General features: G+C 44.8%; 1 protein-coding gene and 1 non-coding gene across 2 annotated transcripts in view; both read left to right on the top strand.

The window, feature by feature from the left end:
- The window catches only part of LOC139556115 (doublecortin domain-containing protein 2C-like), a 39,504-nt gene that overhangs the window by 19,483 nt on the left and 6,225 nt on the right, over positions 1 to 13,796 (top strand). The window contains exons 7-10 of the mRNA XM_071369658.1: positions 2,948 to 3,080; positions 4,337 to 4,437; positions 4,734 to 4,853; positions 6,244 to 6,414. Of these exons, the coding sequence (XP_071225759.1) occupies positions 2,948 to 3,080; positions 4,337 to 4,437; positions 4,734 to 4,853; positions 6,244 to 6,414 (525 nt within the window). The remainder of the gene's footprint in view (positions 1 to 2,947; positions 3,081 to 4,336; positions 4,438 to 4,733; positions 4,854 to 6,243; positions 6,415 to 13,796) is intronic.
- On the top strand, positions 5,042 to 5,118 carry trnas-uga (transfer RNA serine (anticodon UGA)). The gene has a single exon. It is a non-coding gene; the product is annotated as a tRNA-Ser (tRNA).

Genomic DNA, 13,796 nt, shown 5'->3' on the forward strand with positions numbered 1-13,796 from the left:
ACAAAGACCCGTAAATATTGAACAGCATCGCAACCCCTCAAACCTAAAGCAAGCAGGTGTAATGAACTGAGATGAATATAAATATCTTCGGAGGGTCAGTCATTGGCATTGAGAAATAGAGAACTGTTTGAACTTTGCTCCTAGTGTAGCCCGAGCCTCCGTCAATATCTGCCTGCGGTCTGAATAACCGATGCCTGCTCTTGCTACTCACTGAGGGGCGTAGAGACAGACAGAATTCAAAGGAGTTGATCAGTGAACTTAGCCTAGCTCCCTGGGCTGCCTGCGTTTCTATAAGGGTTGCGTCCCAAATGGCACCCTATTCCCTATATAGTGCACTACATTTGACCAGAGCCTTATGGGCCCAAGCTGGTCAAAAGTAGTCCACTATGTAGGGAATAGGGTGCCATTCGGGACACATCCATGAAGTCTAGCTAATAAACATCCTCCGGTTCCCCAGACACCACATTAGCTCACTAACAAACACCAATGCCTGCAGTGCAAGGCTTCAGAAAGACACACAAAGAAGATCAGTTGTCTTCACCCCTAGATCCCCCTGCGAGGAGTCAACTAAAAGCACCATGATGGAAGAAAATAAATAAAACATACACTTTCTATTCTTCTTTTCCTCTTCCCGTTCCCCAAAGAACAGGGAATATTTCACCCACAGATGCCTTGTGTTGATAACGCATGTGAAATGCAGATTGGTTACCCTCCCACCTAACAACATCCCCCTCCTCTCCCTTTACCCTTCCTCCCCCTCCTCTCCTTTTACCCTTCCTCCCCCTCCTCTCCCTTTACCCTTCCTCCCCCTCCTCTCCCTTTACCCTTCCTCCTCTCCTTTTACCCTTCTTCCCCCTCCTCTCCCTTTACCCTTCCTCCCCCTCCTCTCCCTTTACCCTTCCTCCTCTCCTTTTACCCTTCTTCCCCCTCCTCTCCCTTTACCCTTCCTCCCCCTCCTCTCCCTTTACCCTTCCTCCTCTCCCTTTACCCTTCCTCCCCCTCCTCTCCCTTTACCCTTCCTCCCCTCCTCTCCTTTTACCCTTCCTCCCCCTCCTCTCCTTTTACCCTTCCTCCCCCTCCTCTCCCTTTACCCTTCCTCCCCCTCCTCTCATTTCTTCCATTAATAACTGGCCTTGGGGCTGCCATAAAAAGACAGATATTCCCAGGAATTTTTTTCCCCCCTCTGAGCACATTTGCATTTTTCCTGTTTGATCAGGACTGCTAAATGAGACAAACGCTATTAGACATTAATGGCTGCTCCAAATCTATCAATAAATTATTAGTTTGCAGTGCACTGATTGGCTGTGCATGAGATGTATTGGAACCAGACTCATTCAATGGGTCAGTCACTGGGGAGCAGCCAAGCTAATCAGCACCACCACCTCAACAACAGAGCACTGGTAGAAACAAAGAGCCAGACATTAAAAAACACACGTTGGCTTGGCAGTCTGACTCATTTCATAACAACACTGGGTGTAATTCATTAAATTCATCATGTTTATTTAACTCTGTGCATGGTATACAGTGTAGTTGAATATTAATCATGTTTCTCCATGATCAGTTACTGTACCCAGTCAGTCATACAAGTCCTTCATGTGGAATAGGCTACTCTTTAGTATGTGTGCAAGATTCTCTTATTGCCACCGTCAGTGTCAAGTCGATGTATCCCACGAGCCATGAAAACCGAGTCACATTCTATGTAGATTAAATTCCCCAAGTAATCAAAACGGTAACCTTTGCAATTACACTGCAATAATTACACTGCGCCTGCTTGCTTAATCTGTCATTCTGCCCCTGAGCAAGGCAGTTAACCCACTGTTCCTCGGGCACCGATGACGTGGATGTCGATTAAGGCAGCCCTCCTCACCTCTCTGATTCAGAGGGGTTGGGTTAAATGCGGAAGACACATTTCATTTGAATGGATTCAGTTGTACAACGGACTAGGTATCCCCCTTTCCCTTATGTGACTTCAATACATAGATATATGTTAAGGACACTTATTTCAAAGTGGGACCAAACCATAAATAAGTGGATTCAAACGACATACTATACAATGTTTTTATCATGTATAAGGTAACAGATTTGAATTCCAATGAGGTACACGTAGTGAGACAGTCTGAGACAAGGTGTGCATCCCAAATGGCACCCTATTCCCTATGCAGTGCACTACTTTTGGTCAGGGCCCAGAGGGACATAGGGCTCTGGTCAAAAGTAGTGCACTAAATAGGTAATAGAAGCACACAGGTTATTGCATTAGAACAGCATTGTCATGCATAGAGATGCATCAGAATCAGTAGATATATCTCTGTATAGGAATGTTCACTACAGGGCCCCCCAGCAGTGGTGGTAAAAGTACCCAACTGTCAGACTGGAGTAAAAGTAAAGATACCTTAATATAAAATGACTCAAGTAAATTTGAAAGACACCCAGTAAAATACTACTTCAGTAAAAATCTAAAAGTATCTGGTTTTAAGTATACTTAAGTATAAAGTAAAAGTCAATGCTATAAATCCTTTCAAATTCCTTATATTAGGCAAACCAGATGGCACAATTTTCTTGTTTTTTTATTTATTTAAGGATAGCCATGGGTACAGTCCAAAACTCAGAAATCATTCACAAGCAAAGCATTTGTGTTAAGTGAGTCCACCAGATTAGAGACAGTAGGGATGACCTGGGATGTTCTCTTGATAAGTCTGTCAATTAAACAATTTTCCTGTCCTGTTAAGCATTCAAAATGCAACGAGTACTTTTGGGTGTCAGGTAAAATGTATGGAGTAAAAAGTACATTATTTTCTTTAGGAATGTGGTGGAGTAAAAGTAAAAGTAAAAAATATAAATAGTAAAGTAAAGGACAGATACCCCCCAAAAATACTTAAGTAGTACTTCAAAGTGTTTTTACGTATTTACTTTACACCACTACCCCCCAGTAGCTTTGTTCCATGTGTAGTTTGCAGATCACAGACAACAGGCAGACTCTCTGTTCTACCCCAAGTCTGAGAGAGAGAGAGCTGCCCGAGCAGCCATGAAGCAGCAGCCAGTCTCTACCACCTCAACCCCTCTCCACCTCCTCTCATCAGGGGGTATGTAACACACACGCATGCTATCACTCACCAGACACATGTCTCTCTCCCTCTTAATGCACCTCCATCTCTTTTTAGTGTGTGTTTTCATGCGTACAAATGTGTGTATAGGTGTGGGGGGCCCGGTGTGAATACACTCGAGAGCCCCTCTGTTAAATCATAGCAAAGGTGTCCCGAGCGCCAGAGAGAAAGGCGGCGACGCTGCAAGGTGAATATTTTACCTCATCTCAGCCTCAAATAGGATCATAAATTAATTCACTGCTAGAGTCTTGTCAACCTTGCCTGATATGGCTCTCTTCTGTTCTCCTTCTCTTCTCTTCTCTGTGTATTCAATAGGGTGGAGGCAGGATGCCAATCAATCATTCTTTTCATCACAACTCCATCAGACAAGAGATTGTTGTGGATGGCTTTCTGCATTTTAATAATGGCTATACTGTTGTCTATTCGTTGTCTGCATTGTCGACTGAAAGACTATTCTTATTAGTGATGGGCGGAGAACCAAATTGCCCCCTATTCCCTATAGGGACTACGCCTACTGTATGTGGGAAATAGGTTTCCATTTGGGACACAAATGTTCCTTCTGATATTTTTCTTATCACATAGGCTACATGTGTATTAACAGGAACATGAACATGACAATATGAACATGATTAAGCTATCATTGCACCTATCTAAGAATGGTGCTACTGTAGCAGGTGACTGAACTACTGCTTTCTGGTTAGCACAAAAGACATTGCCATAGACATGTATGGCATTCAAGAGCGATAGCCTAACCATTTAGCTAGCTAAACGTTTTTGGGATTGTACAGGCATCTTAAAGAAAACAAAGACCCGCACACTACTCTTTTCCGTCATAACTTTAGTTTATTTAAGCTTACATATTGGCCTATGGCCTTCGTCAGAGCTTCTGTGGGGTAGAGACAGGAAGGAGCGCTCAAGCCAACCGTTTAGGTTTGAGAACAGGGCCTGACAGTGTAAGGAAGTGGACAGGATGTTAACCCTGACTGACAGGCTCATTGATTAGGTCACAGTTAAAGGAGAAATAAGAGAGAGCAACAGAGGATGGGACCACAGACAGACGGACTTGGCTTGTGACCCAAATGGTACCCTACACCCTATAAAGTCCCCACAGGGTTTTGGTCAAAAGAAGTGCACTAATTAGGGACTAGGGTGCCCTTTGGGCCCTAGGTGGCTGACTGACTGAGTGTCATTAGAAGGACTAATGGTGATTAATGGTCTGGTTGGTCTCTCCTCAGAGGACAGTGTGTTCAAAGCCAAATCAAGGAGGAGGGAGACGGTCGGGGTGGCAGAGATACAAGAGGATGGACAACTAACAGTGGACCTGCCAATCGACCAGGTAACATGGTGTGCATCCTAAACGGCACCCTATTACCTATTTATTGCACTACTTCTGACCAGGGCGCATAGAGATAAGGGTGCCATTTGGAATGTGTCCATGGATGGACCCCCAGAGATATGAACATTTAAACGCAGTCAATATAGGAAAGAGAAATAAACAGCTGGGTGAAATTATAGGGGCCACTTTTAAATTCCAAGCAAATAGACTGGACTTTAGAGAGACATTTTCCTACTGTAAAGTGTGTGTTCTTCTGAACATGTGAGATAGTAACATCAGAGGTTGGACCCTGGCAGGTGGAGGCCAAGGTGGTGGAGGAGCAGTGTGATGTCATCATGGCGTTGTCTCCTCAGCAAGACAGTGGTGGAGGTGAAACGTTCTGCTCTATAGTACCCAAGTCAGCCAGCTCCAAGAAGGTCAGTCTTATTGTGTGCACACACACGCATACAAACACACACACACACACACACCACACCACACAGCCTGGTCTCATAGATTAGACGTAACATAGTAAATGTAAATTCAGGACACTCAAATTAGTATGAATTGTTACGTTTGGTATGGTTACTTAAGGCAAAAAGTGAAAGGAGGGTGGTTGGTCGGGGGTCCCGTGTGGCTCAGTTGGTAGAGCATGGCGCTTGAAACGCCAGGGTTGTGGGTTCATTCCCCACGGGGGGACCAGGATGAATATGTATGAACTTTCCAATTTGTAAGTCGCTCTGGATAAGAGCGTCTGCTAAATGACTTAAATGTAAATGTAAATGGGTAGTGTAGGTAAACTTTTATCTTGAAACCCAAAGGCTGCATGTTCGAATCTCATCATGAACAGCTTTTGCATTTTAGCTAATTAGCAACTTTTCAATTACTTACTACTTTTAAGATACTTTGCTACTAGTTAGCATATTAACTAACCTTAAGCCTAACCTTAAAACCCTTTAAGCTAACCCTTCCCCTAGCCCTTTAACCTAATTCCTGAACTTAACCTTAACCCTAAATCCTAACGCTAACACCTAGCCTAGCTAACGTTAGCAAGCTAACATATCATACATTTTGAAAACTCGTAACATATGGTTCTATTGGCAACTTTGTAACAAATTGTACATGTTGGAAATTCGTAACATATCATACGAATTGTAATTTGTAACACATGATACTAAATGGAGTGTCTCGGATTTACGTACAGAATAATATGAAATGCTCTGAGACCAGGTTGCACCACTCACACTCACTCCCATTGTCCCCATCGTCCCTGTCCCCTCCCCAAGGGACAGCCATGTGGTGCAGTCAGTGGATACATCCCAAAAAGCACCCTATTCCCTATATAGTGCAATACTTTCGACCATGGCCCATACGGCTCTGGTCAATGTTGGGAATAGGATGCCATTTGGGACACGTGTTTGCTTCACAGACCCTCGCCACTGCAATGAAATAGATGGATTTGTTAGTTCCACATAGAGGCCATAGACAGAATGCCAACCGTAGCTGTTTTATCAGTGTGAAGAAACAAGAACATTTTTTTTTTACTCAGCATCTTTATGTAGGGAGTGACTCCGAACCCTCACCCTATGGACTCTGTGTCCTCTGCTGTTGGAAGCTTTATGCAGGGGCATTTGTGTCCGGTTCCATTAGTATCCTATTTGTTTAAACTATTTCTTCACTTTTATACTTTTAAGATTTAATTTGACTTTTTTATTTTCAAACATCACAGGACAGAAACCAAGACAATACAATATCCCAAACAATAACCTCATCTATCTTTATTAGAGCGATGTATCTTGACTGGTGATGTACTCTCTTGTACTGTAGGCCTCAACCAGACTGACCAGTGCCTTTCCTGAGCAGCCAGCACCCCAAGCCGGGCCCCCAGAAACAGGGCGAGTCACCCGAACCCTCACCCACACCCCCGTAGGGAACAGCCCCACCACACCTACCAGAGACACAGAGCCCCTACAGACACATGGCAAGACTGAGCCACAGGTACGTGAATACTTCATTGAGTAATGGCAAGGTGAGCGATAGGGACTCAAAACACAGTGGTGTCCGCGACTCAAATGGCACAACAATATTCCCTATATAGTGCACCAGGGGTACAACTTACACTGGGGGCGGGGGGGACATTCAGAAATTGCATTTTTGTCCACCCCAGTTTTACATTGGCTTGCGAAAGTATTCACCCCCTTGGCATTTTTCCTATTTTGTTGCCTTACAACCTAGAATTAAAATAGATTTTGGGGGAGTTTGTATCATTTGATTTACACAACATGCCTACCACTTTGAAGATGTAAAATATTTTTTATTTTGAAACAAACAAGAAATAATACAAAAAAACTGAAAACTTGAGCGTGCATAACTATTCAACCCCCTCAATAATTTCCCTGTATTTAGCGCCATCCATCATTCCTTCAATTCTGACCAATTTCTCAGTCCCTGCCGATGAAAAACATACCCACAGCATGATGCAGCCACCACCATGCTTCACTGTGGGGATGGTGTTCTCGGGGTGATGCGAGGTGTTGGGTTTGCGCCAGACATAGCGTTTTCCTTTATGGCCAAAAAGCTCAATTTTAGTCTGATCTGACCAGAGTACCTTCTTCAATATGTGTGGGGAGTCTACCAAATGCCTTTTGGCAAACACTTTAATAAGCAATGGCTTTTTTCTGGCCACTCTTCTGTAAAGCCCAGCTCTATGGAGTGTACGGCTTAAAGTGGTCCTATGGATAGATACTCCAATCTCCGCTGTGGAGCTATGCAGCTCCTTCAGGGTTATCTTTGGTCTCTTTGTTGCCTCTCTGATTAATGCCCTCCTTGCCTGGTCTGTGAGTTTTGGTTGGCGGCCCTCTCTTGGTAGGTTTGTTGTGATGCCATATTCTTAAATTTTTTAAATAATGGATTTAATGGTGCTTTATAACCCAACCCTGATCTGTACTTCTCCACAACTTTGTCCCTGACCTGTTTGGAGAGCTCCTTGGTCTTCATGGTGCCGCTTGCTTGGTGGTGCCCCTTACTTAGGGGTGTTGCAGACTCTGGGGCCTTCACAACAGGCGTATATATACTGAGATCGTGTGACAGATCATGTGACACTTAGATTGCACACAGGTGGACTTTATTTAATAAATTGTGTGACTTCTGAAGGTAATTTGTTGCACCAGATCTTATTTAGGGGCTTCATAGCAAAGGGGGTGAATACACATGCACGCACCACTTTTCTGTTTTTAATTTTAGTATTTTCTTTTTAAACAAGTATTTTTTTTTATTTCACTTCACCAATTTAGACTATTTTGTGTATGTCCATTACATGAAATCCAAATAAAAATACATTTAAATTACAGGTTGTAATGCAACAAAATAGGAAAAAGGGGGATTAATATTTTTGCAAGGCACTGTATCATTGGAATGTGATACGAGGCAATGGTGTGGATATAGACAAAATAAAAATTATAATATATGCCCTACCACTTCTAAAACCAAAGTTGCGCACCTGTAGTGCACTACAAAGTAGTGCTCTATAAAGGGAATAAAGGTGCCATTTGGGATGGATACATTGAACAGTGTTTAAATCATTTGTTCAGAGCAAGAAACACATCTGTTTCAGAGAAAAACTTTTAATTCAGTAACAATATCTTTGTGAAATACATTTTCAGGGGAAGTGCATTGTAAGCTAACAGGAAGTATCTTCAGCATTGTCAATAGTGATGGAAATACTGGCTTACTGTTATATATCCCGCTCAAACGGACATTCAACTGTAAGCTGTTTACCTACTCTACCCTCACACAGCCTTACAATCCATGAAGAGAATTTACAACAGGGAGAGCAAGGTTAACATAAAGCCCCATTTTCTCCTCATCACAATCATTTATTTAGATTTAATGGTATCGGCTGCTTTATCCATCAGTCAACAGTGCATTTCTTCTTAAGTAATAACGTGAGATATGCCAATACAGAGAGGGGATGCCGGATCAATTGTCGCTCTCTTCAGAAATTAGCAATACAAAATCAAATAGCCATCGATCCGTTCCTCATTGATTTCCTTTAGTCTTTTCCACCGCAATTATCTCTCGTCCATCTCGCTGTGTTTTCTGGTTCCTATCCCGTCGGCTCAGTTTAGCCGCTCTCCAGGCTCTCTCTGAAGCTCAAGGTTAACTTTAATCAACTTCAGGCACTGTCACCGGCTGGCTGCGAGCTACAGCCCTGGAGCCTTCTGCTGTGTGTGTGTGTGTGTGTGTGTGTGTGTGTGTGTGTGTGTGTGTGTGTGTGTGTGTGTGTGTGTGTGTGTGTGTGTGTGTGTGTGTGTGTGTGTGTGTGTGTGTGTGTGTGTGTGTGTGTGTGTGTGTGTGTGTGTGTGTCCATCCAGCCTACAGGCTCAGGCTCTATTCCTCTGGGTCCCTCCAACTGGATCAGAGAATTAACTCTAGTGTTCATGAAGCACTTACTCACTGAAGTCTACTACAGCACTCATTACTCACCCCCAGCTCAGGGGGTCTTTACCACAGGCTCGTACTTCATGGGCTCCCTCGCACATCATTCTCCAGCTCAGAGGGCTTCTATTGATGTGGGTTCTCTGTTCCCCATCTCCCGTTGGTCCTTTTTATATTGTATTTTTTATTTCACCTTTATTTAACAAGGCACGTCAGTTAAATAACTTATTTACAATGACGACCAACCCCGGCCAAACCCGGACGACACTGGGCCAGTTGTGCGCAGCCCTATGGGACTCCCAATCACAGCCTGATGTGATATAGCCTGGATCAGGCTGTCCTCAAGGAGGCTCAGAAAAGGCCGGACTTCCACGGCCACTCACCTTCCTCCAGCCATCATCATTGGTCGTTCCATGGCGAGGCACATCTTGGTTCCTGGAGCAAAGACTCTGTGCTACCCGGGGGCTATGGTGAAGCATATCGTAGCTGCTGCTGCTATTTAGTGCATGTGGGATCAAATGACATCAAAAAAAGTAAATCAGGATTTTATTGACCTGATCAACACCCTGAAAGGCTCTTGCGGTTGCAAAAGGTTCAGCAGGCCCTTAGCACTTTATATCTTGCTCAAAGACTACTGCCACTCTGTTGGCATAACCTTTATAGATAACTTTGAAACCTGCTAAGCTTACAAAAACGTGTGTGCCCTCAGGCCTGGAGGGAAGCAAAAGTCATACCCCCCCCAAGAAAAGTAAAGCACCCTTTACTGGCTCAAAAAGCCGACCAATCAGTCTGTTAACAACCCTTAGTAAACTTTTGGAAATAATTGACCAGATACAATGCTATTTTACAGTAAATAAATTAACAACAGACTTTCAGCACGCTTATAGGAAAGGGCATTCAACATGAACAGCACTTACACAAACTACTGATGATTAGCTGAGAGAAATGTATAATAAAAAGATTGTGGAAGCTGTTTTGTTAGACTTCAGTGCAACTTTTGACATTATCGATCATAGTATGCTGCTGAAAGAATGTATATGTTATGGCTTTACATTTTACACTATACTGTGGTTTGAGAGTTACCTGTCTAACAGAACACTGAGGGTGTTCTTTAATGGTAGCCTCTCCAACATAATCCAGCATTCCCCAGGGCAGCTGTCTAGGCCCCTTACTTTTTTCAATCTTTACTCATGACCTGACACTTGGCTCTGAGTTAAGCCTGTGAGTCTATGTATGCGACACTATACTTGTCACTATACTTGTCAACACTATACTTGTCAGCTACTACAGTGAGTGAAATCACTGCAACACTTAACAAAGAGCTGCAGTTAGTTTCAGAATGGGTGGCAAGAAATAAGTTAGTCCTAAATATAAACAATAAATAAAAGCATTGTATTTGTGACAAATCATTCACTAAACCCTAAACCTCAACTAAATATTGTAATGAACAATATGGAAATTGAGCACGTTGAGGAGACTAAACTGCATGGAGTAACCCTGGATTGTAAACTGTTATGGTCAAAACATATTTATGCAACAGTAGCTAAGATGGGTAGAGGTCTGCCTTCTTAACAACAATATCAACAAGGTAGGTCCTACAGGTCCTAGTTTTGTTGCACCTGGACTACTGCCCAGTCATGTGGTCAGGTGCCACAAAGAACTTGGGAAAATTAAAACTGGTCCAGAACAGCACGGCTGGTCCTTAAATGTACATGTAGAGCTAACATAAATAATGTGCATGTCAATCTCTCATCGCTCAAAGTAGAGAAGAGATTGACTTCATCGCTACTTGTTGTTGTAAGAATTATTTAGATGCTGAACGCACCGAGGTGTCTGTTTAAACTACTAGCACACAGCTCAGACACCAATGCATACCCCACAAGACATGCCACCAGAGGTCTCTTCACAGTCCACAAGTCCAGAACCGAATTTGGGAGGCGCACAGTACTACATAGAGCCATGGCTACATGGAACTCTATTCCACATCAAGTAACTCACGCAAGTAGTCAAATCTGATTAAAAAAACAGATAAAAATACATGTTATGGAACAGCGAGGACTGTGAAGCGTCACACACACAGGTACAGACACACAAATACAAACACATATAACATACACACTATACACACATGTACATTTGAATTGTGTGTTGTAGTGGCATGAGGGCACACACTTAATGTATTGTGAGTATTGTCTGTCTGTCTGTCTGTCTGTGTCCGTCCGTCCGTCCGTCCGTCCGTCTGTCTGTCGTCTGTCTGTATAAAGCCTTTGCTTCTACTGACTGGCTGATGTTGCTGATGTTGCAATGAGAAATAACAATGTAGTGCTTCTGCAATTACTCTCATGGCCTGCGTAGTGCACTACTTTTTACCTCGGCCCATAGGGTGAGAACAGGGTGACTTTTTTACCATGGCCCATAGGATGAGAACAGAGTGCCTTTTTTTAACCAGGGCCCATAGGGTGAGAACAGGGTGCCTTTTTTTGACCAGGGACCATAGGATGAGAACAGGGTGCCTTTTTTACCAGGGCCCATAGGGTGAGAACAGGGTGCCCTTTTTTGACCAGGGCCCATAGGGTGAGAACAGGGTGCCTTTTTTTTGACCAGGGCCCATAGGGTGAGAACAGGGTGCCTTTTTTTGACCAGGGCCCATAGGGTGAGAACAGGGTGCCTTTTTTTTACCATGTCCCATAGGGTGAGAACAGGGTGCCTTTTTTTACCATGGCCCATAGGGTGAGAACAGGGTGCCTTCTTTTTTTTTACCAGGGCCCATAGGGAGAGAACAGGGTGCCTTTTTACCATGGCCCATAGGGTGAGAACAGAGTGCCTTTTTTACCAGGGCCCATAGGGTGAGAACAGGGTGCCTTTTTACCATGGCCCATAGGGTGAGAACAGAGTGCCTTTTTTACCAGGGCCCATAGGGTGAGAACAGGGTGCCTTTTTACCATGGCCCATAGGGTGAGAAAAGGGTGCCTTTTTTACCATGGCCCATAGAGTGAGAACAGGGTGCCTTTTTGCCAGGGCCCATAGGGAGAGAACAGGGTGCCTTTTTTACCAGGGCCCATAGGGTGAGAACAGGGTGCCTTTTTTTTTACCAGGGCCCATAGGGTGAGAACAGGGTGCCTTTTTTGACCAGGGCCCATAGGGTGAGAACAGGGTGCCTTTTTTTTACCATGTCCCATAGGGTGAGAACAGGGTGCCTTTTTTTTTACCAGGGCCCATAGGGTGAGAACAGGGTGCCTTCTTTTTTTTTACCAGGGCCCAGAGGGAGAGAACAGGGTGCCTTTTTACCATGGCCCATAGGGTGAGAACAGAGTGCCTTTTTTTACCAGGGCCCATAGGGTGAGAACAGGGTGCCTTTTTACCATGGCCCATAGGGTGAGAAAAGGGTGCCTTTTTTACCAGGGCCCATAGGGTGAGAACAGGGTGCCTTTTTACCATGGCCCATAGGGTGAGAACAGAGTGCCTTTTTTACCAGGGCCCATATTGTGAGAACAGGGTGCCTTTTTACCATGGCCCATAGGGTGAGAAAAGGGTGCCTTTTTTTCCATGGCCCATAGAGTGAGAACAAGGTGCCTTTTTGCCAGGGCCCATAGGGAGAGAACAGGGTGCCTTTTTTACCAGGGCCCATAGGGTGAGAACAGGGTGCCTTTTTTTTTTTACCAGGGCCCATAGGGTGAGAACAGGGTGCCTTTTTTGACCAGGGCCCATAGGGTGAGAACAGGGTGCCTTTTTTTTACCATGTCCCATAGGGTGAGAACAGGGTGCCTTTTTTTTACCAGGGCCCATAGGGTGAGAACAGGGTGCCTTCTTTTTTTTTACCAGGGCCCATAGGGAGAGAACAGGGTGCCTTTTTACCATGGCCCATAGGGTGAGAACAGAGTGCCTTTTTTACCAGGGCCCATAGGGTGAGAACAGGGTGCCTTTTTACCATGGCCCATAGGGTGAGAAAAGGGTGCCTTTTTTACCAGGGCCCATAGGGTGAGAACAGGGTGCCTTTTTACCATGGCCCATAGGGTGAGAACAGAGTGCCTTTTTTACCAGGGCCCATAGGGTGAGAACAGGGTGCCTTTTTTTGACCAGGGACCATAGGATGAGAACAGGGTGCCTTTTTTACCAGGGCCCATAGGGTGAGAACAGGGTGCCCTTTTTTGACCAGGGCCCATAGGGTGAGAACAGGGTGCCTTTTTTTGACCAGGGCCCATAGGGTGAGAACAGGGTGCCCTTTTTTGACCAGGGCCCATAGGGTGAGAACAGGGTGCCTTTTTTTGACCAGGGCCCATAGGGTGAGAACAGGGTGCCTTTTTTTGACCAGGGCCCATAGGGTGAGAACAGGGTGCCTTTTTTACCATGTCCCATAGGGTGAGAACAGGGTGCCTTTTTTTACCATGGCCCATAGGGTGAGAACAGGGTGCCTTCTTTTTTTTACCAGGGCCCATAGGGAGAGAACACCACAGGCCAGGGAGGGTGCCTTTTTTACCAGGGCCCATAGGGTGAGAACAGGGTGCCTTTTTACCATGGCCCATAGGGTGAGAACAGAGTGCCTTTTTTACCAGGGCCCATAGGGTGAGAACAGGGTGCCTTTTTCCCATGGCCCATAGGGTGAGAAAAGGGTGCCTTTTTTACCATGGCCCATAGAGTGAGAACAGGGTGCCTTTTTGCCAGGGCCCATAGGGAGAGAACAGGGTGCCTTTTTTACCAGGGCCCATAGGGTGAGAACAGGGTGCCTTTTTTTTTTACCAGGGCCCATAGGGTGAGAACAGGGTGCCTTTTTTGACCAGGGCCCATAGGGTGAGAACAGGGTGCCTTTTTTTTACCATGTCCCATAGGGTGAGAACAGGGTGCCTTTTTTTTACCAGGGCCCATAGGGTGAGAACAGGGTGCCTTCTTTTTACCAGGGCCCATAGGGAGAGAACAGGGTGCCTTTTTACCATGGCCCATAGGGT

The sequence above is a fragment of the Salvelinus alpinus genome, chromosome 27, assembly GCF_045679555.1.
Source record: "Salvelinus alpinus chromosome 27, SLU_Salpinus.1, whole genome shotgun sequence".
In the NCBI taxonomy this organism is placed as follows: Eukaryota; Metazoa; Chordata; class Actinopteri; order Salmoniformes; family Salmonidae; genus Salvelinus; species Salvelinus alpinus.